Source organism: Hyperoodon ampullatus (genome assembly GCF_949752795.1).
Source record: "Hyperoodon ampullatus genome assembly, contig: scaffold_747, whole genome shotgun sequence".
Lineage (NCBI taxonomy): Eukaryota > Metazoa > Chordata > Mammalia > Artiodactyla > Ziphiidae > Hyperoodon > Hyperoodon ampullatus.
This window is the reverse complement of record NW_027641019.1, coordinates 891-28,812: the sequence shown is the minus strand read 5'-3', so window position 1 is coordinate 28,812 and position 27,922 is coordinate 891. Positions and strand designations below refer to the sequence as shown.

The 27,922-nt window shown below is 43.2% G+C and overlaps 1 protein-coding gene across 1 annotated transcript in view; it reads right to left on the bottom strand.

Moving 5' to 3' along the window:
- LOC307069989 (signal-induced proliferation-associated 1-like protein 2) overlaps window positions 1-27,675 on the bottom strand; it is a gene marked incomplete at both ends in the record, with an annotated part of 38,566 nt that extends 10,891 nt beyond the window's left edge. Inside the window, 4 exons of the mRNA XM_079728613.1 lie at window positions 8,042-8,316; window positions 12,032-12,608; window positions 18,698-18,855; window positions 27,572-27,675. Of these exons, the coding sequence (XP_079584739.1) occupies window positions 8,042-8,316; window positions 12,032-12,608; window positions 18,698-18,855; window positions 27,572-27,675 (1,114 nt within the window). The remainder of the gene's footprint in view (window positions 1-8,041; window positions 8,317-12,031; window positions 12,609-18,697; window positions 18,856-27,571) is intronic.
- Window positions 27,676-27,922: the final 247 nt, after the last annotated feature.

Genomic DNA, 27,922 nt, shown 5'->3' with positions numbered 1-27,922 from the left:
CATAAAAAAATTAAATGCTTCCAATAGGGAGATAACTTACTGTAAAGGTAAGGGCAGTGTCATATCTGAAATAGGCACTAAATGAAATATTAATTCACTTTTCCACCAATTTCCTTAATTTAAGATAAAAAAAGACACCTAGACTACAGATAGTAAAAGAGACATCGAGACCAGAAACCCACTTGACCAAGCCCTTTGAATAAAGGTCTTTGAATTGAAAAGGTGCATGTCTATTACACGGGAAGTGAGGCTGGCTGGTACTGAATAATTCATAAGCTTCCAGGCCTTTCCTTCTCACCAGACACGGGGTGGAATGTGTCTTCACCCTCTGCACCCCAGTACCTAACACAGCATTCGACTTAAAACAGGGCCAAACAGTTCTTTGTGAAGCCAACCACTTCCTTTTTTTTTTTCTTAGAAAGTTGGTTGAGGAAAAACATTCTATTACATTATATACTTCACAGTTCAACAGAGGACTCAACAGCTATGTGACGCCTGATTTTTGATGAATATATTTCCACGAGAGTGCATATTCACTGGCTGTCCATCACCACTGCCCAGTGTCACTAGTCAAGCATGAGACAGTTACTTGCCTAATGGACAGAAAGCTCGTGCTTTACTGTCCCCCTTTGCATCCTGGTCACTGTGTCAATGTCACAACATCTCAAACTGCCAAAAAAGCAGAGGTACTAAGGTGTAGATGACTGACGGGAGAGTGTGAGAGTGTTTTCAGCGCTGAGATACTTATTCTCCAGATATAAGCTCTTGCTCTAGTTTGAGAAAGCCATTTTTAAGTAGCAAAAATATAAATGGGAAGTCCTGTATTTTAGAATGCAACACAGACACAAAGGAGTCCATGGATGTAAAGATTATGCCTGTACTTTCCTTTTTTTTTTTTTTTTTGCTGTACGCGGGCCTGTCACTGTTCTGGCCTTTCCCGTTGTGGAGCACAGGCTCCGGACGCGCAGGCTCAGCGGCCATGGCTCACGGGCCCAGCCGCTCCGCGGCATGTGGGATCTTCCCGGACCGGGGCACGAACCCATGTCCCCTGCATCGGCAGGCGGACGCTCAACCACTGCGCCACAAGGGAAGCCCTGTACTTTCCATTTTTAACAACCCTGGTGCCCAGCAGCTTCTGGCACAAACTACTGCAGAGTGAAGGAATGAATGAAAGAAGTGAATGCATAGTAAACGTAAGGCAACCTACCTAACATTCGTTCTGTAACTCAATGTTTATATTCTAGGAGGGATAAGATAATTCAAACATTATATTGGAGGACTGGGCAGAGGACTCAGAAATGTGACTGTGCTTCAGATTACTTTGGGAACCTCAAGTTCCATATTTTTTTCACAGTTCACATTGAAATTCATAACTTGAGGGCCCATGAGACAATACCAGATGGAACTGATTTTTCTTATCTATACACATAAATTGGAACCCTAATCTAAAACCTCACTTTAATCCAGATTACAACACACTATCTATCTATCATCTATCTATCTATCTATCTACCTATCTGTCTACCTGTCTATCTATCAACTGCTAATCTGACAAAATTGAGCTTTCCTTCCCATTTCTATTTCCAAGTCCCCTCTGTGTACTTTGGGGAGTTGAACCGTCACGGCAACCGGCAGCCAAACAGAAGACAAGAACATACAGCTTCAATTTTATAGGATGATCAGAGAACAACAATTTAAAGTCATGACAACATGAGATAATTTCCACTGTTTTGCATTATATAGAAAAATATGTCTTGGACAGTATGTCAACAAAGTATGAAAAATCACACAAAACAGATGCACCACAGCATAGAGTTTCATTTCCATTTTTATTGGACATATTTACTAAATCACTCACATTTATAACAACTCATGCATAACTCTGATGAGTCGTTATTTCTTTTATATCAGCCTTTTAAGTTGATGTGCTTTCCTTAAAATGACACTGATAAAATGTCAGTCACCTCTGAAGGCTGGGGGCTGGGGCCATGCCCTGCCTTGCAAAACCAAGGAATGCTTAATTAAGAGTCTTGAAAACTGTTCTTCATCTTTGCCATAGAGACTGTCTGCTTGGGAAATGTCCTTGTTCCCTTTCAAACCTCATTTCCATTTCAAGAGTGCTATTCCCTAACTGCTTCTGGCCACTCATTCCCAATCTCTATGCAGCCTCTCCCGGATCCATTCCCAGCACGAGATCAGTTAATAAGCATTCCCAAAGGGAACCCTCCCTGCTTGGTGGTGTTCTCTGGGACTCCACAAGGAAAATAAAATATGGCTCTGCTTTCCTTTCAAGCCAAGGGACAGCTGAGTTATCATCACTCTGAGGCTTGAGAATAAGGACTTCAAAATGCGGGGTGCCTTTTGATTCCACATAAATACTTCCCCAGCTAAAGACTTCATTTAATCCAGCAGCTTCTGAGTCATAAGCAAACACCTTCTGACCTGCGGACAACTAGGAGTGAGTCTATTAAATGACAGGCCTCTCCCACTGCTGACAGCAGCGGACAGGCTCCAAGGAGAATTACCTCTCCCTGATGTCCTGGGGGACAAAAAAAAGCTGATTGTGGAAAAAACGAACTGAAGCATTTTTCACTCTTTTATTCACAATGTTTACGAAGACTGAAATATCTTGTAATTCATTAACTTGGCCACTTTGCTAGTCCTTATGGCTGTTATATTAAAGACAACTTAAAAGGAAAAATTACACACACACGTCCATTTAAATGAATGTTTTCTTTTGGCTGCCTCCCTGACAAGGCCTAAGAGCCAATTTGTGAAAGATGGGGTCACTTTCCATGCCACAAATCAAATGTGTAGTTTTACCTGGAGGAATCTCTTTGTATATTCTGCTGTAGGAGTCATGGTACTAAGTGATATTTCATTTAAAAGGTTAGGACTTTATCAACAAGGACCCACTGTATAGCACAGGGAACTCTACTCAATAGTCTGTAATAACCTACATGGGAAAAGAATATGAAAAAGAATGGATATACATATATGTATAACTGAATCACTTTGCTGTACACCTGAAAGTAATACAACATTGTAAATCAACTATACTCCAATATAAAATAAAAATTTTAAAAAAGTTTGTACTTTAATTTTCAAAATGAGCAAAGTGCTGCTCATTTCTTCTTTTACACCCTCCTCTACAATTTCTTTAAAAAAATCTAATAATGGGGCTTCCCTGGTGGCGCAGTGGTTGAGAGTCTGCCTGCCGATGCAGGGGACACGGGTTCGTGCCCCGGTCTGGGAAGATCCCACATGCCGCGGAGCAACTGGGCCCGTGAGCCAAAATTACTGAGCCTGCGCGTCTGGAGCCTGTGCTCCGCAACAAGAGAGGCCGCGATAGTGAGAGGCCCGCGCACCGCGATGAAGAGTGGCCCCCGCTTGCCGCAACTAGAGAAAGCCCTCGCACAGAAACGAAGACCCAACACAGCTAAAAATAAATAAATAGATAAAGCAAACTGTCAACAAGTAAAAATAAACACTATTATATTAAAAAAAAAAAATCTAATAATGCAGAAGGCTAAACTTGCTTAGAGTGGGGAGGAAACGTAAAACGACGTTTCACATAAAAGACCCCGAAAAACCAAAACAATCTTGAGAAAGAAAGACGGAGCTGAAAGAATCAGGCTCCCGGACTTCAGACTATACTACAAAGCTACAGTAATCAAGACAGTATGGTACTGGCACAAAAACAGAAATATAGATCAATGGAACAGGATAGAAAGCCTAGAGATAAACCCACACATATGGTTACCTTATCTTTGATAAAGGAGGCAAGAGTATACAATGGAGAAAAGACAGCCTCTTCAATAAGTGGTGCTGGGAAAACTGGACAGCTACATGTAAAAGAATGAATTTACAACACTTCCTAACACCATACACAAAAATAAACTCAAAATGGATTGAAGACCTAAATGTAAGGCCAGACACTATAAAACTCTTAGAGGAAAACATAGGCAGAACACTCTATGACATAAATCACAGCAAGATCCTTTTTGACCCACCTCCCAGAGAAATGGAAATAAAAACAAAAATAAACAATTGGGACCTAATGAAACTTCAAAGCTTTTGCACAGCAAAGGAAACCATACACAAGATGAAAAGACAACCCTCAGAATGGGTGAAAATATTTGCAAATGAAGCAATGGACAAAGGATTAATCACCAAAATATACAAGCAGCTCAATATCAAAAAAACAAATGACCCAATCCAAAAATGGGCAGAAGACCTAAATAGACATTTCTCCAAAGAAGATATACAGATTGCCAACAAACACGTGAAAAGATGCTCAACATCACTTATCATGAGAGAAATGCAAGTCAAAACTACAATGAGGTATCACCTCACACCGGTCAGAATGGCCATCATTGCCATCATCAAAACCTACAAATGATAAATGCTGGAGAGGGTGTGGAGAAAAGGGAACCCTCTTGCACTGTTGGTGGGAATGTAAATTGATACAGCCACTATGGAGAACAGTATGGAGGTTCCTTAAAAAACTAAAAATAGAACTACCATATGACCCAGGAATCCCATTACTGGGCATATACCCTCAGAAAACTATAATCCAAAAAGAGACATGTACCACAATGTTCATTGCAGCACAATAGCCAGGTCATGGAAGCAACCTAAGTGTCCACTGACAGATGAATGGATAAAGAAAATGTGGCACATATATATAAGGAACATTACTCAGCCATAAAAAGAAATGAAATGGAGTTATTTGTAGTGAGGTGGATGGTCCTAGAGTCTGTCATACAGAGTGAAGTAAGTCAGAAAGAGAAAAACAAATACCGTATGCTAACACATATATATGGAATCTAAAAAACAAAAAAAAGGTTCTGATGAACCTAGGGGCAGGACAGGAATAAAGACACAGATGTAAAGAATAGACTTGAGGACATGGGGAGGGGGAAGTGTAAGCTGGAACGAAGTGAGAGAGTGGCACAGACATATATACACTACCAAATGTAAGATAGATAGCTAGTGGGAAGCAGCTGCATGACACGGGGAGATCAGCTCGGTGCTTTGTAACCACCTAGAGGGGTGGGATAGGAAGGGTGTCAGGGAGACGCAAGAGGGAGGGGATATGGGGATATATGTATGCATACAGCTGATTCACTTTGTTATATAGCAGAAACTAACACAACACTGTAAAGCAATTATACTCCAATAAAGATGTTAAAAACAACGAAACAAAACAAAAAAATGACATTTCATACTCAACATCACAGTCTAAAGCAAACGGCTGTCACTGCACAGATAAGTTCCTGTGTGTGATGCGAGGCTGCCGGACAGCAGCGAGCACTTTTATCCAGGTGCTCAGAGAGTCGCAGGCAGAACCAGGACCCAAAACTAACAAAAATGTGGGTTTGCAAATTTACAAATTCACAAATTCAAATTCTCAGAAAATTGGAAGGCTGAATTGAAAGCATTTCAAATGATACATGCTAGGCTTAAAAGCTTCCTGGCTTCTGGAAATGTGGATGACAGGCAGGCCAATTCTGGAGTGTTTACTACCAGGCGATCAGCTAGTTCTAATCCTGGCTAAGGTTAAAAATATAGAAGATGGTTATTCCAGATTGAACGGGAGAAAAATCTGCATCTTCAGGGAATGACATTAAGGATACTCTGAGGAGACAAAGGCAAAATCTCTAAATATCTTGAATAGCTTCAATAAGAGAATTTGCATTTAAAACAAAGGAAGAATTAATTATGTGCAGACCAAAGCAGATAACATGCCCCTGGATAAAAAAATAACAAGCGGGACTTATCTTTTTTTTTTGCGGTACGTGGGTCTCTCACCGTTGTGGCCTCTCCCGTTTCAGAGCACAGGCTCCGGACGCGCAGGCTCAGCGGCCATGGCTCACGGGCCTAGCCGCTCCACGGCATGTGGGATCTTCCCGGACCGGGGCACGAACCCACGTCCCCTGCATCGGCAGGCGGACTCTCAACCACTGCGCCACCAGGGAAGCCCAGAAATGTTGTTTTTTAATTTTGGGAGAACATGGTAACAGTTTTGTCTAATTCTACAGAAGTAATCAGCCTCTAAGACAGATGAAAAGACTTGATTCTCACCACAAAATTTACAAACCTATAACTCTAGCCAATGAAGAAAGAAATTTATCTTATAGAAAAATTTGTAATAACTGTTTAAAATTTATTTTAAAAGGCTAACACTTACAAAATTATTTAGTTTCAAAGTTTAAAGGATTTGTTTTCTGTTGTTTCCAAGACTCATTTTTAAGAAAGTAATTTTCGTCTCTGATTTTCTTGTACGCATACCACCATGAGTGATTCATGGGATTCTTGGGAAGCAAATGGATTTAACGGGACAGAATCCTGCAAGGCAACAAGAAACACCTTGGGTATTTCCTGTGACTTGCGGCTACTACTCTCAAGAAGAATTTCAGCTCGTTAACTTTTATTCTGTAAACTTACTGGGCAGATAGAGGAAACAAGACCATAGAAAGTCAAGCAGGAGGCAAATGGTAAGATAACCAATAGAAACACACTTTTGCAAAATTCTGCACAATAACCAGAAAGGAAGGTGGTATACCATTGCTTTGTTTTCTAAAAAAGACCATGGTTTAGAGCTCCTCTATCCAATATAGCAGCCACGAGCCAGATGTGGCTAATTCAATCTTAATTTGTTTGTTAAAATGAAAACTCCTTCTCCTCAGTCACACTAGCCACATTTCAAGTGTGTGCTACCCATGTGGCTAGTGGCCACTGTTTGGATGGTACAGATATGGAACATGTCATCAGAGAAAATGCGACTGGACAGTGCTGGTTTGGAGGATGGGCAAAGGAGATGGACAGGGTAGAAAGAGTGACCTGAGTTACTACAGAAGATCAGAAAGTGGGCACAGTCACCTTGCTATCTTTGAGTAAGGATTTCTCTTACAGCATGAAAAAATTCAAATGAATATCCTAAAGTTTTAGTTTATTTTTCTTTTAACTAAAATGAGTAAGGTGTTGATCATGCCAGAAGGTGCTAACTGCCTTACACATTATCACCTTATTTAATCTCCATCACACAGTACGAGGTAGGCAATATTATAATGCCATCTTACAGATACTAAGGGAAGCTAGAGAGAGCATGTGACCCACCCAAGATCACACAGCTAATGTCTGGATTCCAAGCATGCTTCATCCCTCCAAAGCCAGGGCTCTTGGCCAGCCAGTAGGGAACTGCATTTGAGACAGAGGCACAGAAAATGCGCTCCAGATACCACTATGGACACTGTTGCACAACAGGGGCCAAGGCCAGGTGGGTGGCTTGTTCTTCATGAGAGTTCTTTCTCCCCTTGGCCTAATGCTTCCTTGATATTGAGCATGACAACTTTCTATTGACAATGGAATGGTATCACTTTCTAATCCCATTCTTGTCCCTACCCCCCAGCCACCCACTCTAACCTTTCCAAGTCCAGCCACTTCTTTTCCTAGGTGTCCCATGACAGCTTATGAGAAAGCCCTGGACCAGTTCAACCAGAATGGAGTGGTCACCAAACAGTGTATCTGATGTCCCAATATTCCTCCACACATTGAGATCCTAAATCAATGAGATCTCTTAAATATCCTGTTAACCAATGACTTCAACGTCCCAACAAAATGCTTAGAAAATGACAGTTTATCATTTATTATATACTAATGACTTTTTTTTTTTTTTTTTTTTTTTTGCAGTACACGGGCCCCTCACCGTTGCAGCCTCTCCCGTTGCGGAGCACAGGCTCCGGACACGCAGGCTCAGCGGCCATGGCTCACGGGCCCAGCCCCTCCGTGGCGTGTGGGATCCTCCTGGACCAGGGCACGAACCCGCATCACCTGCATCAGCAGATGGACTCCCAACCACTGCGCCACCAGGGAAGCCCTATACTAATGACTTTTTTTAAAGCTCTTTGAAGTTGCCTGAATGGTTGACGTGCAGACAACTTAGGTGGAAGGTGCACATGATCACACTTTCTGAGGACCTTGCAGGATAGCACCTGCCACAGAGGCCAAGGAGAAGCGAGCGTGGATGAGAGCCTACCTCCGAGGCGAGCCATCGTCATGGGGCTGGATGATGACCACCTTCACAGTCACCGAGGTCCGGAGAAGGTCGATCATCTGCTCGTGCGTCAGCGTGGCCACGGCCACCTTGCAGATCTCCACGAGGCGGCTCCCCTGACGAAGGCCGGCCTTCCACGCAAAACCGAAAGGTTCCACGTCTGCGACGATTCCTTCGAAGTTCACGTGGAAGCCCAGCTGGCCCAGCCCGTTCCTCCTCAGGGTCATTTCCACAGTCTCGCAGCCCCTGGTCACGATCTAAGGGGGAAAGGGACCGTGAGGGGTGGCGCTGTGGGGGGCACACATCCCAGTGACAAGATGACAAGACAAGGACACGGTTCAATCCAGACTTTACCGTAATTACCCCTGGCATCAGGCGCAATGAAAATAACGAAAGTAAAACGAAGGTTTCATTCTTCAAAGGCAAACCAGATACAGGTGTCCTGCTTTTTCCTAGAAGCCACTGACACAGAGCCTGTGAGCTTAAGACGGGCTCTGATAACTCCCCCCTCTCCTTTCTACATCACCTGACTTGGCTCTTAAACATATAAATTCCATTGTTCCAGATGGACTGAAGCAACTGAAAACATGTGAAGCCTTTCACCCATCAAGCAATAAAACCTATTAGACAATTTTTTTTTTTGGCCGTACGGTGTGGCTTGTGGAATCTTAGTTCCCCAACCAGGGATGGAACCCGGGCCCCTGCCAGTGACAGCACCAAGTCCTAACCACTGGACAGCCAGGGAATTCCCTATTAGACAATTTTATTCAACTTAAAAAAAATGGCCCAATGGTGCAGCAGCTATGGAAAGCAGCATGGCAGTTCCTCAAAAAATTAAAATGGAATTACCATGAGACTCAGCAATTCTACTTCTGGGTATATACCCAACAGAATTTAAAGCAGGGTCTCAAAGAGGTACACCCAGGTATTTGTACACCCACATTCTTAGCAGCGTTATTTACAACAGTCAAAAGGTGGAAGTAACTCAAGTGTCCGTGGATGGTTGAATAGATATGCAAAGTGTGCCATATACAAACAATGGAGAAAAAAGTGGCCCAAAGCCCTTCCAAGCTAACAGTTAGCGCCCTGCCCACAGGATGGGCAGCAGCAGGAAGTCAGACTGTTAGGAAAATCTTAAGTGCTCTCTGTGCACCAGGCCTGTGGACATCCTGTTCTAGCCTCTAGGATCCCTCTCCTGGGGACAGCCTGCCCTTGCTTGCTTGGGTGGTGAGGACCATTCAGATCAAACGTGGCCAGCCAGCCAGCCTCCTTGGTGTCTGTAGACAAGCATCCCACTCGGTGAACTAATGCACCAATAATTAGTTAATGCCACCCTCAAAAGTGCTTAATGAGAATAGCCCACATGCACTGAAAGAAAAACATGAGCTCATTGAGAATATCATTTGATGACCACGGCATCACTTATTTGTGGGCAGATGAAAGTTGGGAGGTATCATACCTGTATCCCCCAAAGCACAGAGCTAACGTATGAAGTTTCAGTTTTAATAAATGCTCCATTTCCACGAAATACGCTCTGAATACACAGATTCCTATTTAATAAGACCTATGACTGTAAGTACAGCTGTGGGACTGGGGCTGGTTCAGTGTTATCACCGGTGTGGTGGACGTTACCATAGTTATTACCGCCACGGTGCCCACCCTGCTAATCAGGCACACATGACAGTTTGGGGCTTAGGAAAATGGGGAAAGGGATTGCTGGTCTTAGTGGTGAAGTTTTGAAAGATTGAAGTTTCCAAAGTTACGAACTGAACTAATTTTAAATTGTTGAAAAGGCACTTCTGTAATATATACAACCTGAACAAATTTTTCCTTCACTTCTTTTTCAGCTTTGTTTCAACTAAGCTCTCTGACCAAAAGACTACATCTGACATGTGCCCAGCCTTCTCTCCAATATGGATGCAATTTTCAGCTGAAATTTGACATCCATATATCAGATTGAAGAGTGAAAGGTTTTTCCGAGTCCTACTTGTTCTGTCTCTTCCTCTTATTTCTTCCAGCCACCTGCCACATCCCCTACTTTTTGCGATTTCTTTCTCACTTCTGTTCCTTACTTCTTAACATTTGCAAAGGCTGAAGGATCATGCTCTCCATTTATCTGGAGTTCCTCACATAATTACTTGGCCTCAATTATCACATGGTGGCCTCCTATCCATGTACCCGGGACTGGTTACATAATCTGTGGAGTCTGGTGCAAAATAGAAATGCAGGCCTTTTAGTCAAAAATTATGGAGAATTTCAAGATGGCAACAGGAGAGCATTCAACCAAGCCTGGGCTCTTCTGAGAGTGACCGGCCCTACCTGTCCCTTTAGGTGGGAGCTCGTATTCCCCACCTGTGTCTTTACCTGCATAACAGACACCTTTGAGTTCACTTCCCACCACTAGAAAATGCAGAGTTCACCCTCTGCCCAGTAGCACCCCTTCCCCATCTCTCCACTACGACAGCTTCATCCTCTTCCTTTCCATTTCTGTTGCTCCTGCCCTGCACTAGCCTTTTGTTTTAACCCCCCAACAGTCTTTGGGTTGGTTTGTTTCCACCATCTCCTGCTACAAGTCATCTGAGATACAGAATATACTTCCTCAAATATATTCCAGATATCAGGCACCTTAGTCACATTAGCAATATAGTCATTCTTCTAGGAAAATGGTAGAATGGGGTCCACAGAACAGTGAATGTGTCAGAACCTACGGGATGTGCATTTTGGTGGTTGGTGAAGGGGGTGTGTTTATGTTGTATTTTCCGGAGCACAAATTATGATGACTCAGTAGGTCTCCTAAAAAGAAGTATTTGCAGTATTACTAAAAACACAATGTGTCCTGAGACTCACAAGATAACTCAATTCTCCCGATACGTAAACTGATCACACACTTAATCATCCCTGAATCACACATCTCAGCTTGCGGACATACGCCCTCAATACTGTTGAACTCACTGAGGCCCTTTCCTGTAAAGAGCATCTGCAAATAATGACATTATTTCTCCAAGGCCAGCAGACACTGACATGATTGCATTGTCTCATCTACGTGGTCTGGAATAATAAAAGGGGAGGAAAGGGGGCAGGAAATGGGTATAATTTCTCTTTTTCTCATGATCCATAACTGACTAAATCTTCTCTAATGAATGAAATATACATCCCCTTGGGGGAAAATTTACACATGAAAATTTCTTTTGTCAAAGCACATTTTGTTCCTATATTTCATTTATTCTTAAAATTCTACTGTATATACTCAAACTAAAATCTGTACCTTCCTTTGTTAAAATATGAAGTAGAAATACAACTGTTAAATACCACGGACATCATGGTTTTGTACTGAAAATAACAATCTTTTTTATGACTTTTTTCTTAAAGTCTTTCTAACTTAATGGGTAATCCTATAAAACCTCTGTAAGAAACTGGCTGCAAGATTAATAACATATTTAATCTGGCAGACTAAACAAAAATACCTGTTGTATAAGTATGCAGAGGTGAAGCGGCAAAGAGGGCTTACTCTGACCATCAATATGGTCAACGGTGATTCTGTGCCTATTAATTTCCCCCTGGGAAGGTACTGTCATGCCAGTCTCTACAAACAGACATAATATGTAGTAAATTCTTGTCCTTCCTTGAAACACTATGAAAATATATCCCGATGTTCCCTTTGGAAAGTTGGCTTCACTTTTCCTTTCCAATCAATTTGTAATGGGTGTTTCGCCTCCATTCATGGATTCAGCAACAGCTCAAAAGGACACAGCATTTAAAATCAAACTCTATAACACAACATTGTTAATCAACTATACTCCAATATAAAATAAAAATTTAAAAATTAAAAAAAATTAAATCAAACTCTACCCCTAAGAAATAGTAATTCACTTCCTAGGTGATGTAATTGGGGTGGAAGTTCCACAGCAGAAGCTACTGTGAATCTGGGATTGCAGAGCTAAGGATGGTGGATAAACAAAAACCTGTACTTACCCCCAGTCGCTGGACAATTTCCCTGACGTCTTCAGCACAGTTGTCCACTGAGGACAGAAGGATGCATTCTCCTCGTTCGTAAAACACTTTGATACTCATTAACCCAGATGTCCACCCAATGACATCCCTGCAGGAACAGTTAAAGACCACGTTCTTGGAATCCTTCTCGATCAGCATTATGAACTCGTTGGAAATCCCAAGGAGACACTCAATGTCCGAGGACTGGCCAAAGTCCCGTGCCACAACGTGCCACATGATCGCTCCAACGCTGAAGAGGTGGGCATCCTTCCTGGGCTTTACTTTTTCCTTCTTCTTGGCACCCAGGGTAATGAAGCTGAATTTCGCGGAGGTATCCACGGTGGCGGTCGTGACGAAGTTCTCCGCCAGGTCCTTCAAGTACTCCTGCCTCGTCCGAGTGGCCATCGCTCGAAACTTCTCTGATTTGTGGGCTGCGTTTTCTGCATTGATTACTTTCGCTAAAAGGAAGTCCCGGAATACTGCGGACTTTGGGAAAGTTACGCCTTTGGGAATTGGTGGACCAAATGGTGGCACATCTTTTGATCTAGAAACTCCAACACTGAGGGAGGAAAAGGAGAAACAAGATGAATTGTGAGGCCGTAATAGTCAGCTTCAGAAATGTGACATACACCCATACTTTCCACTGAAGCCAGCTACTTTGTAGCATCTTGTTATGCTCATTTCTGGGTATCAAGTTTTTGTTTTTAGCAAAACTTTTCAAACTTAGTAGTTGAGGGGGTGTTATGGGCTGAGTAGTGTCCCTCCAAAATTTGTATGCTGAAGTCCAAAACCCCAGTAACTGGGAATGTGGCTGTGTTTGGAGATCGGGTCTTTAAAGAGATGATTAAGTCAAAATGAGGCCATTAGGGTGGGCCTTAATCCAGTCTAACAGGTGTCCTTATAGAAGGAAACGTGGACACACAAGAAGATACCAGGGATGCACACCTATGGGGGAGAGACCACGTGAGGACACAGCAGGAAATCTGTAGGCCAAGGAGAGAGGCCTCAGGAAAAACCAAACCTGCCAACTCCTTGATCTTGGACTTCCAGCCTCCGGAACTGTGAGAAATAAGTGTCTATTGTTTAAACTACCAGGTCTGTGGTCCTAGTCACGGCTGTGCGAGCTGACTAAGGCAGGGATGATGGATCAGTAGCCAGGCTGGTGCTCTGTAACTCTGTGGCCGGTCACCACTGAGAGACAGCGACACTTTCAGCAGCAGTGAGGTTAGCCCAGCTGGCTATCTGCGATCTCACTGCTATTGGACACGATGATCATGCTTACAGGGCCCAAAGTTTTGAATGTCCCCTTTTTTAAGGAAATGCTCACTTGATCACATTTTGAAAATCTAAATGAAGATTTTATAGGAGCAAAGTTTTAAGAGATTCCAGGGACTGAAAAGATCAAATGTATAGTGATGGCAATAACCATCTTAATACGGCAAAACCAATAATGCTCCCCTGTACCAGACAGAAGCTTTCGTTGTCTCAAATCCTTTTTGAAATATGAGTGAATTAATGAATGAGCAGATGAAGGACTGGAGTGAGTGAATGAATGAACCCCACAGCACTCCCCAGTTACTGAGCAGCTACTGCAGACCAAGAATGGGAACCAACCCCACATCTGCCCAGGCTGGTATTTTCTGTGTTGGGATAAAAAAAGGAAGCAACCTATGTTTCATCTTCTTCATGGTAGAAAATCCTGAAAGAGGTGATTAAGGAATGAACACATTAGGTGTGAATTCTTTTTCTGGAATGTGGCTGGTTAGACTCCAAATAGATCACAGTCGCCAGGGATCTCTCCCCTTTGCTGTAACCTGCACACCCTTCAGCAACGTTCATCATTTCCAGGGAAAGAGCTATAAGATGCAAGAGGGTCTGGGTGGGGCCTTAGCTGGAGTGAAAGGGGAGGGAAGGACTGCTTCCCTTTGGGACAGAAGACCAAACTCACTCACATGCATGGTAGCAAAGGCGCTGAACCAGAGAGGGAGGTGGGGGGACTTGACTCATGCCCTCAAGGAAGGTCTTAGAAACATCGTGGAGGTTTCAAATGGCTGAGGGGCTGCCACCATATATGACCCGTCTTCCCCTCACTACCATCCTTAGGAAGAACTTTCTAGACTGAGTAGGAATTAACTTGTCCTCAGGTGTTATTCCATAGAGAGCTGTCCCAAAGCTACATGTCTGGACTGTGGGTAGTGTAGCCACACCTGTTGCTTCCCCACCAGAACGATCAACCAGCTCAAGTGGCCTCTCAGTGCACTGGACCCTGCCCTCCCAACACTGGCCATAATCAACTCATGTGATCACCTCTCCTAAACGTGGTTTTGTCTTCCAGCGATGAGCACAGATTCCTGGAAGTATTTTACCCATGGAACGCTGAGGAGGTCAAATCCCATTTAACACCTTACAGGATTACTTTTTGCACTTAGCTCTGTGGATCTCAAGCTACTCTCTGACTACAGCCTGGATGCACTTAAGGCAAAGCATCAGGGCGAACTTTTTATATCTAAATGTGTTCCCAGACGGCTCTCACTGTGGAGCTCCAGAGTGGGCAGAGAGAGACATCTGTTAGCAGGGCGATTCTTCTTGTCCCAAATTATTAAACCAAATGTCTAACTGGACACCTCCACTACAGTGTATGGTACAGTGCGGCTCGACAAACCACCATCCTATGCATCTCGGATCAAAGTTGTACCAAGAAAGGAGCAGAATTCAGGCACAGCTATTACTATGACTACTATTATTAGTCCATGATCACCATGATGGTCTGAGGATGGGGATCAATTAGAAACCCCTGGTTACAAAAGCTTATATAATCCGTAATGCTTTCAAGCAGAATTAAGATGGAATATTCTTTTGCCAGACTGGGATAATTCCCAGTGGGTGGAAACAAGAGTATGTATTAGAATTTCTTATTTTACCCAAATAACTTGATAGCATTTACTGATGATTTAGACATAAGACCCCTCCACTGAGGGCAACAGTACAAAGATGAGCCTTCCTTCATGTGCCAGTTAAAGGGTTTTAGGAAAGCAACGTGGGGTACAGCAGATTCCAGGATCCTGTGCTCTTCGTAGGAGTCCAGCTCCACCACTTTCCGAGGGACTCTGAGTTACTGAATCCCTCAGGGCCTCGTCTGTAAAATGGGGGTTAAAACAGTACCATCCTCAAAAGCACACTATGAGGATTCAACAAAATAATGCACGCTAAGCTATTAGTAACCCAACTGTTACCATCACTACTATTGCCACAAATAATTATCGTTTTCATCATTGATTTAAAATTATCATCTAATTTTTGTAAGAAGGGGCTACATAGTAAGTTTTCTAAAATGGAAGTCATCGTTTTATATAGATAACACTGCCCTTTTAATTGACAGTTAGCTACCAAGCCTACAGAGCACAAGAAGTTTACTCATTCAGTTATTAAAGGATGCATTTTGGGCTTCCCTGGTGGTGCAGTGGTTGAGAGTCCGTCTGCCGATGCAGGGGACACGGGTTCGTGCCCCAGTCCGGGAAGATCCCACATGCCATGGAGCGGGTGGGCCCGTGAGCCATGGCCGCTGAGCCTGCACGTCCGGAGCCTGTGCTCCGCAACGGGAGAGGCCACAACAGTGAGAGGCCCACGTACCACAAAAAAAAAAAAAAAAAAAAAGGATGCATTTTGCAAAGAGTTTATCTTGGAAAGCACACAAACATATAAATCCCTCAGAGTTAGCTCTACAATGGCTACAACCATTGAAATGAAAGAATCTCATATAAAGAAACAGGCAATCTGTTAAGTTTGCTTTTTAATAATTTTAGACTAAAATTACATAACGTGGAGCTTTGTGGATGTTGCCCCATTATTTCTTTCTAGGTTCAAGTGGCCCCAGCATCACCGAGAGAGAGCCCTGCTGTATCCAGGGGGCACAGCTCAGACTTCTCTGGAAGATGGGAGCCTGCTCTTTCACACTCTGGACGCGTGCCCTAGTTAGCAGCACGCTTTTATCAGAGGAGGGCATCTCGCCCCAGCAGTCTGTCTGGACCACGCCTCTGAGCTACGTGGTACTGCAGGTCACGATCTGCCAGAACTCACTGCCACTCAGCACCTGTGCAAAGCTCATGGGATGAACGATGCACAGGGGTCACAGGGGCATGTGCGACCCACCCAGGCTTCTATAAAACGCACCCGTGATTAAGACGGAGCAACCTAGAAAACAGCAGACCTGGACTATATTTTATCATTTCCTTGGAAATTATTTTAATGAATTTACTTTGTGACTGGTATGTTTTGAGGAAATCATAGGAAACAGACTTATGTGAGGTGTTTCTGGAAAACCTGGGCACTGTAACCTTATTCCCTGTGACAGAGTAAACACATCTTCATAAAAATGTCATGGAATCGGGCTTCCCTGGTGGCGCAGCGGTTGGGAGTCCGCCTGCCGATGCAGGGGACATGGGTTCGTGCCCCGGTCCGGGGGAATCCCACATGCCACGGAGCGGCTGGGCCCGTGAGCCATGGCCGCTGAGCCTGCGCGTCCGGAGCCTGTGGTCTGCAACGGGAGAGGCCACAGCAGTGAGAGGCCCGTGTACAGCAAAAAAAAAAAAAAAAGTCATGGAATTGATTTGACTAGTTTTCCAGAAGATTATGATTGATTCTTTGAAGGACACTCATGAGGTGGTAAGTGCGATCATTATGAATGTTTATGAGGCACTTCCAAAACCTAGAGGCACTCCACTGCTTTACATTTGAATCTCATTAGTAAATGATAATTTAGTGATAGCAACGTGGTATCTTAAAAGGCAATGACCCCACCTTTGAACCATTTGTACAAGCTGGTTTCTACCACAGAAAACATAATGCAAGCCACTTTGTTGATAGGTAAGATCTATGTGAAAAGCATCCCTCCCCGGTAATTTAATTAAACACAGAAAACCTAAAAGAAATAAAAATAAAGAGGTATTACTTATCCTTAAGATTTTTTGTGCTAATCAACCACCTCATGACAGAAGGATAAACTAAAGATAGAAAGTAATTAAAAATACTTGATTTGACCTAAGAATAGCAGCCTATAAAATAACACCAAATACAATAAAGCCCTAGGCTTGTTTCCAATCCATTAGGAAGGCTCATTTAAGATTACTCTTCATAATTAGCATTCATCAGCGGAGATCCCAGAAGAATAAGCCGACTGAGCGTGTTTGCACCAACGATACCGGTTTTAAGCATATCGTTTATACAGACTAGATGTCCTTTTTTTCAAGTATCACTTTTTTTTTTTTTTAATAAAAAGTCATTCTGAGCATTCAGGCCAGGGGTCTTGAACTGAGGTGCATACAAGGATCACCACAGGGGGAAACCATGCAGATGGGGAGAACATGGGGTGGGGATGCAAGTTGGCGACACCAAGCACACAGGGCAGTCTCCTTGCCCCTAGGAGGGCACGGCTGCCCTTCACAGGCCCCTCTGCCCCATCCAGGCCCGGGAGGCTGCTCAACCGGTAACCACTGCTTTAAGATGAGCGCCAGGAACTCTAACAGGTGTTTTTGCATAATTACTGCTATTCATTCCTCATAACTACATATTGAAGTTGGTACTATTATCCCCAGTTTTCAGAAAAGGAAATGAAGGCTCCAAAAAATAAGCTAAATCGTTACAAAGTGCCATGAGGGGGCAGGAGAGCTGGATTCTCACTCAGGTCAGAGACCGGCTCTTTTACTGACACCCCACAAGGCAGGAGCCTTTGGTGACAGCTGTTTCCTAAGGAAGAGCATGGGTAGAGGAAGGGCAGGCCTCGTCAGTCTCGGGATTCCGAGGCACCTGGATGGCCTTTTGAAATCACCAAAGCAAGTGTCAAACCCCTATCTCGACACACCACCACACCACCGTGTGCGTGTTTCCAAGCTCTTGGACGGGAAGAAACATTTTACCACCAGAATGCGTTTTTTTCAGGGAAGCACTGAAATGGCCAGATCCTCCACTTCTGAGGCTGCTATCAGTCAAGCGATGGTCTGGCAAGGACTGTAGGAAGTCTTTAACATTGAGGAAAGGTGAAACCTAGAACTGTGAACTGCTAGGAATTTCACTGTTTCAAAATGAGAAGAAGGCAATTATTTCTTACAGAAAGTACCTGAGTGTAAGACTTCTCTGGTGGCGCAGTGGTTAAGAATCAGCCTGCCATTGCTGGGGACACGGGTTCGATCCCTGGTCCGGGAAGATCCCACATGCCGTGGAACAACTAAGCCCGTGCGCCACAACTACTGAGCCTGAGCTCTTGAGCCCGCAAGCCACAACTACTGAGCCCACGTGCCACAACTACTGAAGCCCGCGTGCCTAGAGCCCGTCCTCCACAACAAGAGAAGCCACTGCAATGAGAAGCCTGCACACCGCAACGAAGAGTAGCCCCCTCTCACTGCAACTAGAGAAAGCCTGCGTGCAGCAACCAAGACCCAACACAGCCAAAAATAAAATGAAAGAAAAGAAAGAAAAGAAAAGAAAAGAAAGAAAGAAAGAAAGTGCCTGAGTGAAGACAGTGGGAAATATAATTAGAAAAAAAAAAGAAGGATAATTATGGGCATAGAAATAATGGAAAACTAATTGGAAGACATTTTGGGGAATGAGGTCCTGTTGGAACAACCCTGGGAGCATGAAATACCAGGGACTCACCTGTAACACACATTTTCAGTGCATGGATTATGCACTTTGACTATGACGAAGACATGTTGAAAGTGGGACCGGATGCTTTTTGGAGTAAAAGGAAGTGCTCCAGGCTCTTGGAAGACAATGGTCACGATGTCATTTCCTATATGCCTTTTCCTCAGGAGCTGCAGTCAGGAAAATGAACACACACACAAACAGAGTTACAGACACGGCTTTCTGTAAAAACAAGATACATAAATGTACACAATTCACTCAGCATTCAATTTCAAGGAGTCTTTTAGAAAAGCAGAGTCATCCTTGGGAAGCTAGGGCTCCTTGACATGGCTGTGTCCAAAGACCTATGGAAAGAAAAGCCTCAATATTTAAGTTCATCTTTTGCTTTGAAAGGCAACTGGTGTTCTCTCTCCTTTTCATCTTTATCATTTTTTGCCCTGAAATAATAGCACATTAGAGCTAAAATCGCTTTAAGGAATCTTGTAGATTAAGCTCTTCGACTTAACAGGAGGAGACGGCAGAGCGACCAAGGGAAGGTACAGTGGCTGAAAGTCCTGCACGAGGGTGTCAGGGGCTTAAATGACACATGCATTTCTGCAACAAAAATACAGAAGACTGTTATTTTGGCAGCTGATATATTCAAGCTAATTAACTGAAATCTAGCCTTTTCAATGTATTTTGGGAACAGAGAATTCCACCAGATTAACAGTTGGAAAACCCAATAAGTTACAAATGCATCAGGAGAGAAGGAACCCCAGGGCAGTGACATCTGAACCCCTCTACTTGCGATGTTCCTTCTGCCAAGAATGCCCCCTTCACCCCAAGTCTCTCCTAGACCACTCAGGTCTCTGCTGAGCTACCAACACACTGGAAAGAATGTCCCTGGAGGGACTGCACAGGCCCTGCACCCATACCCCAGGCCCATGGAGACCACATTAGTTGTCGTGTCCTGTTCTAAGTCTTGGTTTACTTCTCCTGCATCAGTTCATAATCATCAGGAGGGCAGGAGATGTATCTCGTTGACTCTTGGTTTCCCAGTTTCTAATGGCCTTGCCCAGGACACAGCAGACACTCACACACACACTGGCTAAGTGAATAAACAAACGTTACAAATACACAATCACAGCCACACAACACTGCGCAATAAAATTGTGACCAACTCTAAATACACACCAACAAATCCATACACTCCGTAAGCTTATGCACCTAAAGCCATTAGGATCTGTGCTCCCAGAGTCTGTGATCTTCCGTTTTCATAGAGACAGTAATCCTTACATGAGCTGGTGATGTCACTGCAGGAACGGGGTAATCTCAGGTAGTAAATCTCTCTTTACGAGCAATAACAGAGGCAACAAGCTCGCGCTTAAATTTATTTGGCACTTACAGAACATACTTCACTGTAAAGAGCATTAATTTCAACTTTTAAAACCTTTTAAACCCAGATACAAAAAGGATTTCATTGTCAGGCCCCTGACTTGTGATTTAGCATGATCAAAGGCCTGGAAAAGTGGGAACGAAATGTCCATTCTCCCAGAGTTCCCTACTATGGGCCAGTTAAATCGCTGATTCATATGCTGGAAAACTGCTATTTAAATCCCAATGGTTAAAGGTATAAACACACCAAAATCGTTTTACTGCCTGAGTGAAGTTTTGAAAGCTATATTAATATCCATTAACGAGCCAGCTGTCGTTTTAAAAATGTTCGCTAGATATTTAAGTAAAAGGTGACATTTTAAGATGCACGTAAAAAAATCAGTAGCAAACTTGTCATATATTCACTGTGTTACTATTTACCCATCCTAGAGTGGACACATGTTAACCACAGTAAACATTTCATGAAAAGAAAAGAAAACAAGGCAAGGACACGTATCTAAAACAAGCATCACGGGACTTTCCCGGTGGTCCCGTGGTTACGACTCGGCGCTTCCACTGCAGGGGGTGGGGGTTTGATCCCTGGTAGGGGAACTAAGATCTGGCAAGCCGCACAGCGCGGCCAAAAACATAAATAAAAGAATAAAACAAGCATCATGACAAGCTGAAAACTGTACGAGGCTAAGATATATTCTTCCCTCGTTTCTGCAATAACTGAAATACGTGAGTCACATGTACTGTAACAGGACAACAAAATTCAGAAACAAATGAAAAATTAAAAGAAAAACTGAAATACCTAACTGTGTTCAGTGTATTTGCTGAGCACGAACACAATGGCTTACACTGTACTTTCCGCTATATCCTTGAAACGCGGGAATTCTCAATCTCCTTGAACGACGGGAATTCTCAGACAGATGAGAAGGTGGAGCTTGCAGGGGCCAAGGCCACGTATGGAATTCTGGGCCCCTCCTTCCCCAGTGACTAGGGCATCCGCTGGCCACCCTCCTGGGTTAACCTCAGAGGGCAGCCCAGCCTCATTAGTCAGTGAAACGTGGACAGCTATTCCTACCCATTTCTCTTGCTTCTAAAGGAAGACCATGGGTCCAGTTCTACACTTCACCACAGGAATATTTAAAGCGCAAGTGAAAGGAAACTTTAAGGCTAGTTACCTTGATTGACGACGTGCCAACCCGCCTTTGCCCCTTTCTAAGCATATTCTTTTGCTTTGTAAAATGGGCTAGAAATAGTTTTAAAATTCTAGTTAATTTAACTATGGTCACAAAATGCACTTTGTAGAAAAAGTGCGGGGGAGGGCGGGGAACAAGGAGATTCGTTAAGAAGAGGAAAATAAAATCTCAAGCTCTCTGTAGAGAATAAACGAAGAAAAATGAACACCTGGCCCATCAATAGGATATCTGAATCTTTTTAGAGACTAAAGCAATACAGCATCTGGCAGGTTCACGGAAACATTATTCACTGTCAGACATTAAATAACCTAAGTAATTCTTGGGCTTCTTATATAAAGGTTAGGGTTCTCTTCAGCCATTAGTTATGTCTCGTTCTAACTCGTCAATGAAATTCTGTAGAAGTCGACTCCGGAAATGGAAGGGGAAAGGGCATGGCAGCCCATAGACCAGGGCGGCCCAGCAAGACAGCAAGGCAAGTTCCTGGTCACCAAGACGCCACCGGTGCTATTTCGGCGATTAAGGAACGATGTCTTCTAGGCCTTTCTAGACGTGAGAAGCTCCTAACACTTCTTCAGTGCCAAGAGGGCCAACTCAAGAGTCTTCAACCGCGAGAGTGAGTTAATAAATATTGTATTAGATTTACAGAGTCAATTCTGCTAACTTGCCAACACTTGATTCAAGCTGTGAGCCAGGAATAAGCTCTTGGTATGACAAGGAAAGTGAAAATGTGATTCTTCACCCAATTCCCTGACAAAAAACATACAGATGCTACAGAAATAGCAACCTGTGGGTTTATGTTCAATTCCTTAAACACACTTCAGGGTTTCACAGGTCCAGTTTTAACTTCGTGCAAGAACCAAAAGCAAGTGAAAACAACCAACCTCCAGGCAGCTACATATGCATCGAAAATGGCATAAAGTTGAACTTGGTTAGCTCTACCAGCCTCTATGCAAATAGGTTCATTTGTTAAATTCTTTTTTAAAAAAACCTGGGAAGGTTAAAAAAAAAAAAAAAAAAGCATGTTGCACCTAATTCTGGAGGAGAGGGGGAAAGAGGCTGCACCATAAGAAGATGTGATGTGGCTGGGATGTCGTTCAGAAGAAGTCTCTCAGGGTCAGCGATGAGAAAGCTTAATTTGAAACTGGAGAAGGCGGATCTCCAGAGACAGTTTCTTGTCTTAAGAAGCAAAGATGTGAAAATGAGCATGATTTCAAAGAGAAAACTGCATCGTTTAATGATTACAAGTTCTGAAATTCAAAGAGATGAGTTCAGAAGTGAGGAAAAAAATTAAATGTATCCCGTTTTGAAAAAACAATCATAAATTCTGGATCTCAGTCCTTGGGGTATCGTCGGAAAGCCCCAGCAGTAGGAGCAGGGCTGACAAAGACTGGTCTGTCCCGATCCTTCCTGGAGTCTGACCCTGTCACCCCCCTCCCCTTCTGGACAGCCACCCTATCCCTGCAACATGCCCACCTGTCTCTGCAGCAGGCACCTTGCGTTTGCCAACCCTTGCTTAGAAAGTGTCTCCCCTTTACACGGAGCACTAGCTTCTCCTCCTTCAGGGACCATCCTAACTTTGCACACTTGCACACAGAACATACACAAACACACATGCATGCACACAACACAGCCCCCTCATATTCTCTGTACTCAAAAGAGCATGTACCAGTGGTCAGAATTTTGCTCTCATTTTTAAGAGACATCTATAAAGTTTCCTGTATAAAGACACAGAAAGAGTGAACATAGAATAGTAGTCTGACCAGCAAGAAAGAGGGGGAAAACCTACACACATTACCACATAAATACAAAATATCTTGCCTCCTTTGCTTCCACAAAAAGTGACCGCTAATTAACCACTCTGATCTCAGATCAGCAAGAAGAGGTCAAATTTAATCACTGTTTCAAGGATGCAGTGCTGATTTGCCATTCTATATAACCAATATAAAAATATTATATAAAATATTTTACCAATGGCAAGAGTAAATGCACAAACCAGCGAAGCAAGACTGAATATTTTGGAAATAGAGAAACAGAAATAAACCAAGAATGCGGATTTTTAATGTTTTAATAACAAAGTGAAGATAAGAAAAGATTATGACGATACAAATATTTCTCTTCTGAAACTGGGCGATACCAGCCCTTTTTCAAAGCAGTAATTCTTATTATCTGGTATAAGTATACATTCTTCTTTCTGGCCTGGGAATAAAGCTAATCATGAAAAGCTGAATACGCCTTTTATGCTTCCAAAATATTCCAGATTACTATTTATAGGTGAACCCAAGAGCAGTCAGGACCCGGCCGTAGAGCACTTACTGAGGTAGATTCCTCCAATATTTAAATGGTTTCCTCAGCTGTACCAACTAGGGACCTACAGAAGTATGTACACAAACCTTTTAAGGCAGGGGCTGACCATCTGTCTAAATTATATGGAGAAGGGGTTCCAGCCTAGCCTAACAAGCTCTGTCCCTATTTCCTCTGTAGATATCAAGCCCATCCCTAGGCTAAGACCAGGATTCTTCAGATGGAATCTCAGAAACCCAGGGGTTTTGTCTTTTTCCTTAGGGACCTCCATGGAGCTCGGAAACCCCTTCCAAGCAGGGCAGTTCTAACATTACACATGCATTCACACACACAAAAAAAGTTTACTGTGTGCCAGGAACCATGCTACCTTTATCTGTTTATATATACTTAGTTTGTCTCTGCCAAAGTGAAGTCTGAAGGTAATTTGTGGGGTTCTTTCCACTGATAACATCCCATGATGGCTTAACTACGATCTGTCTATAGGACAAGCAGGAGGGAAGCAGCCAGGGGAGACAGCCCTGGGAAAAGTGGACTGACTGCCAAGCAGACCCAGAGAGAGACCTGGGGGATTTGACTAAAGAGGGAAAACACTCCAAGAACGGGCTTCCTTATCTGGCTAGGTTTTCTTTGTAAGAGTCCAGACATTCCAAAGATTGAACTCTCTTGCAACTGTCATGGACTCTCTAAAGACTTTTAATACATCTTGGAATCAGCTTTCAGCTTGATTTATTATAAGAACAAACACAAGAAACTGTATCTGATGTGGATGCATCTAGAACAGTGAAATAGTCACAAATACCACGGGGCTAATGAGGCCAAAGTCAGAGGCGCAATTCACGTACAGACCAGTTAACTTTGCTAAGTTGTGTGGCCTCAAACTGCAGTCATGAACCTGGATGGTCACTTCAGACACTTATGCCCTTGGTATTACCATAATCTGTGGGCATGGGTGGGGTGGGTGAGAGAGACAGCAAAGTAGCACAACCCGCAACAAATATGGAAAGTCCGTGTTCCAAGACACAGTGCCATCACTGATCTATGACCAGAATATTCTGATCATGATTAGCAAAGTATTAAATGTCAAAGTAAAAATGATTTTCTGAAATTATTGATAAATTAATCCCTTCCTTTCTTAACTATTCAGGCCTTAGCTTTTCATGATAGGTCTTTAGGACTGGGAACAGGAAGATAAAATGCAAATTAAGTCATCTAAAATACTTGTCCTCTATATCTCATAAGTTATAAATTATAATAACACCTAAAACTTATTGAGCACACTCTGTGCCAGGCACTATTTTGAGTGCTTTATACATATTAACTCACCTAATTCTAACTACCGTCTAAGAAAGGTTCATTCATTCATTCAACAAATGTTAACTGACTGCTCTCCACATTCTGGGCAGTGGTTCTGTGTGCATACAACACTCAGTGAAGAAAGAGGTAAAAGTCTCTACCTTCAGTGATAAAGGAAAATAAAGCACAGACCATTGTGCCCAAGGTCACAAAGCTAAGTAGCTGGGATTCATATTCAGGAAGTGTGGTTCTAGAATTCTTGCTCTTAAGAACTACATTTTTCTGCTGAAGCTTTTTTCCAACCTAGAAGGAGGAAGCCTCAAAGAAGGCCCTAGAATCACAGAATTCTAACACTAAGAGGGAGATGTTATGCCTCATCTTGTCCAAATACGCTCAGGTGTGCCACTCCTCCCCACTTCCAAACCCTCGGAAGGTATCGCAAAAATACAGCATTCTTCCCGCCTGAGCCTCGGTGTAGAATTCTTCCTTCTCAGTACAGGGCAGCTCCAAGCACCCACTGTTGGCCACCTAGACCACATCCTCATTATATAATTATCAAATTTCTTGAGAGACTAAGAATCTTTTCCAAGGCCACAAGGCAAATGACTGACTACAATAAGTTCAGAATACAAGTCCAATGACTCTTAGCCCCCATCCTACACTCATCCCTTTTATATTGTGATTACTCGCCTACATCCTACGTTGAGTATGTAGATTTCCCAATGAAACACATATAAGATCATATATATTCTACATATAGCAAGAGCAATTAAAAAAGCAAAACAAGCAGTTTTCTACCTCTAATGCACTGGCATAATATTCAATGCCATGGATTCTCACTCAAGATAAAAAAGAAAAACAAAAATGGAACCAACAAGTCTTTAGGCTACGGAGTTTGTAATATACAATCTCAATGTACAGGGATTTTTGTTTTTTTAATCTCCCGTTTGGGAAGTTGAAAACACCCACGTACCTCACTCCCCACCCCCATCCCTCCATCCATGTTTTTGTGTGTAGGACTTTTCGGGGAGAGTTTCCGTGAAAGAAACTCTGGTACAAAGAACCCATAAAACCACACTTTTAATTACTGTTCAATAAAAAGGGGACGGGGGAAGCCATTTTTGAGTTCTGGTAACAGCAAAGTCAAGGAACTTCGAAATTCCAGAGGCTGCCCTCTGAGAAACAATGCAGTGGATTCGGTTTGGAGTCCAGTACTCAGGTAATTGGGGAGCTGGCAGGGCCTTGTGGTTTGAATGCTCCATGAGTGGGGTCCAAAGGCACTGGTTCTATTTCCACTAACGTACTGAAAGAGTCTCTGGGCCTGAGTCAGCCCTATCAGGTTTCTCAGCAACAACTCACCCAGAGTTTAATTACTGGATGATTGCAAAAGTATCTGCAGGACAACTGCATGGTCTAAAATTAAGCATCTTAATATTGAGTGAGTCTATATGGCATTATTCCAAATAAACGTTTGAAGAGCTAGAAATCCTCTAGTTTAAAACATGTGTAAAATTCATACGTGTGGGGCTTCCCTGGTGGCGCAGTGGTTGAGAGTCTGCCTGCCGATGCAGGGGACATGGGTTTGTGCCCCGGTCCGGGAGGATCCCACATGCCACGGAGTGGCTGGGCCCGTGAGCCAAGGCCGCTGAGCCTGTGCGTCCGGAGCCTGTGCTCCGCAACGGGAGAGGCCACAACAGTGAGAAGCCCGCTTACCGCCAAAAAAAAAAAAAAAAAAAAAAAAAAAAAAAATCATATGTGTGATCTAGGGATTGTAACTCCATGTTATAAAAAACATACAGACATGTGATCAAAAGACAGATCTTCTGAAGGTAATGGGCAGAACTCTGATTACTAGAAAATCCTGTAGAAAATACAGGAAGGACAAGGGATTGAGGTTAAGTATTAGGTAGAAAAAAACCCATCTAGCAATTACCACGAGAAGAGGAATAAACAGAGGAGCTACAGCCCCAAATGTGACAAGCTGGGCTGGGGGTCAGGGGCCTCTTCTTCCTCTTGGCTGTGGGATCTAAGGTGGTTCTTCCCACCTGGGAACAGGGCAAGTGGCCTCGCTGGAAAAATGCACCCCTTGACTACCTTCATTGAATTTCATGAGCATTCAGAAAAAAAGTAAAAAAGAAAGACAAAGTTCTCTGCAACAATTAAGTTTCATTCACATGACAAATGCTTATCGAACAACTACTATGTAGTCCCTGGTGCTTTAATTTAGAGCAAAGGAGTGCAGTTACGTGACATCAGCAAAATTAAGTTTTCTAAGCGTGGAAACAAACCTTGCTTTAACTCTGGACTCACCCCAAATGTAGTCAAACCCCTAAAATTAAAGAACGCCATGAGTGAGTTACAAGATTCTTTCTTACAATATTTTCTCGAAGTTATCTACCCACATGCAGAAACCGAGGCTCAGGTTACATTAGTTGACTTCTTCTGTAATTAATACAGTTGACACTGCTTCCCATTAAGATTTTGCCTGGCAAGCAATCCAGGTGAGTGTGGAAGAGTTTCTAAGTTCTGTAAGAAAAGAGTGCAATAAAACTTGTGCCATAATAATCCCTTTAAAGCCCAAATACTTCCAGATGATAAAAAGAGTCAAAGACTATGAATGCCGTTCAAAGAAAAAAACCTACTGATTCTTTGCAAATTCGAAATACACTGATACCGTGGAAGGGCTGCCCTCGGAGATGGCATCTGTTGTGCGGGGGGTGGGAGGAGGCCGTACCTGCTGCCTGTTGTTGGGCGTGTGTGGGAGCATGGTGCACACGTGGAACATGAGCTCGTAGTCTTTGTACGTCGTGTACAGGGAATGCGTTCCTGTAGAATCAGCTGAAAACAAAGATTAATTGCAAGAACAAGTTAGGCCACTGCAGATTAGCAATTCAACACTTAGAAGGTCATTATTACAAAAGGCAATTCAACCGAAAAGAACAGACCTCCCAACGATAAAGGACCAGTGTCTTGGGGGTGGCCCTGCTCTCTCACTGGGCCCTGTTTCTCCCACTTTCCAGCCCATGCCTGTGGCCTGAGTTTTGTCATCTGCTCTCACCCAGGCGCTTTCTACTGAACGTGTGGT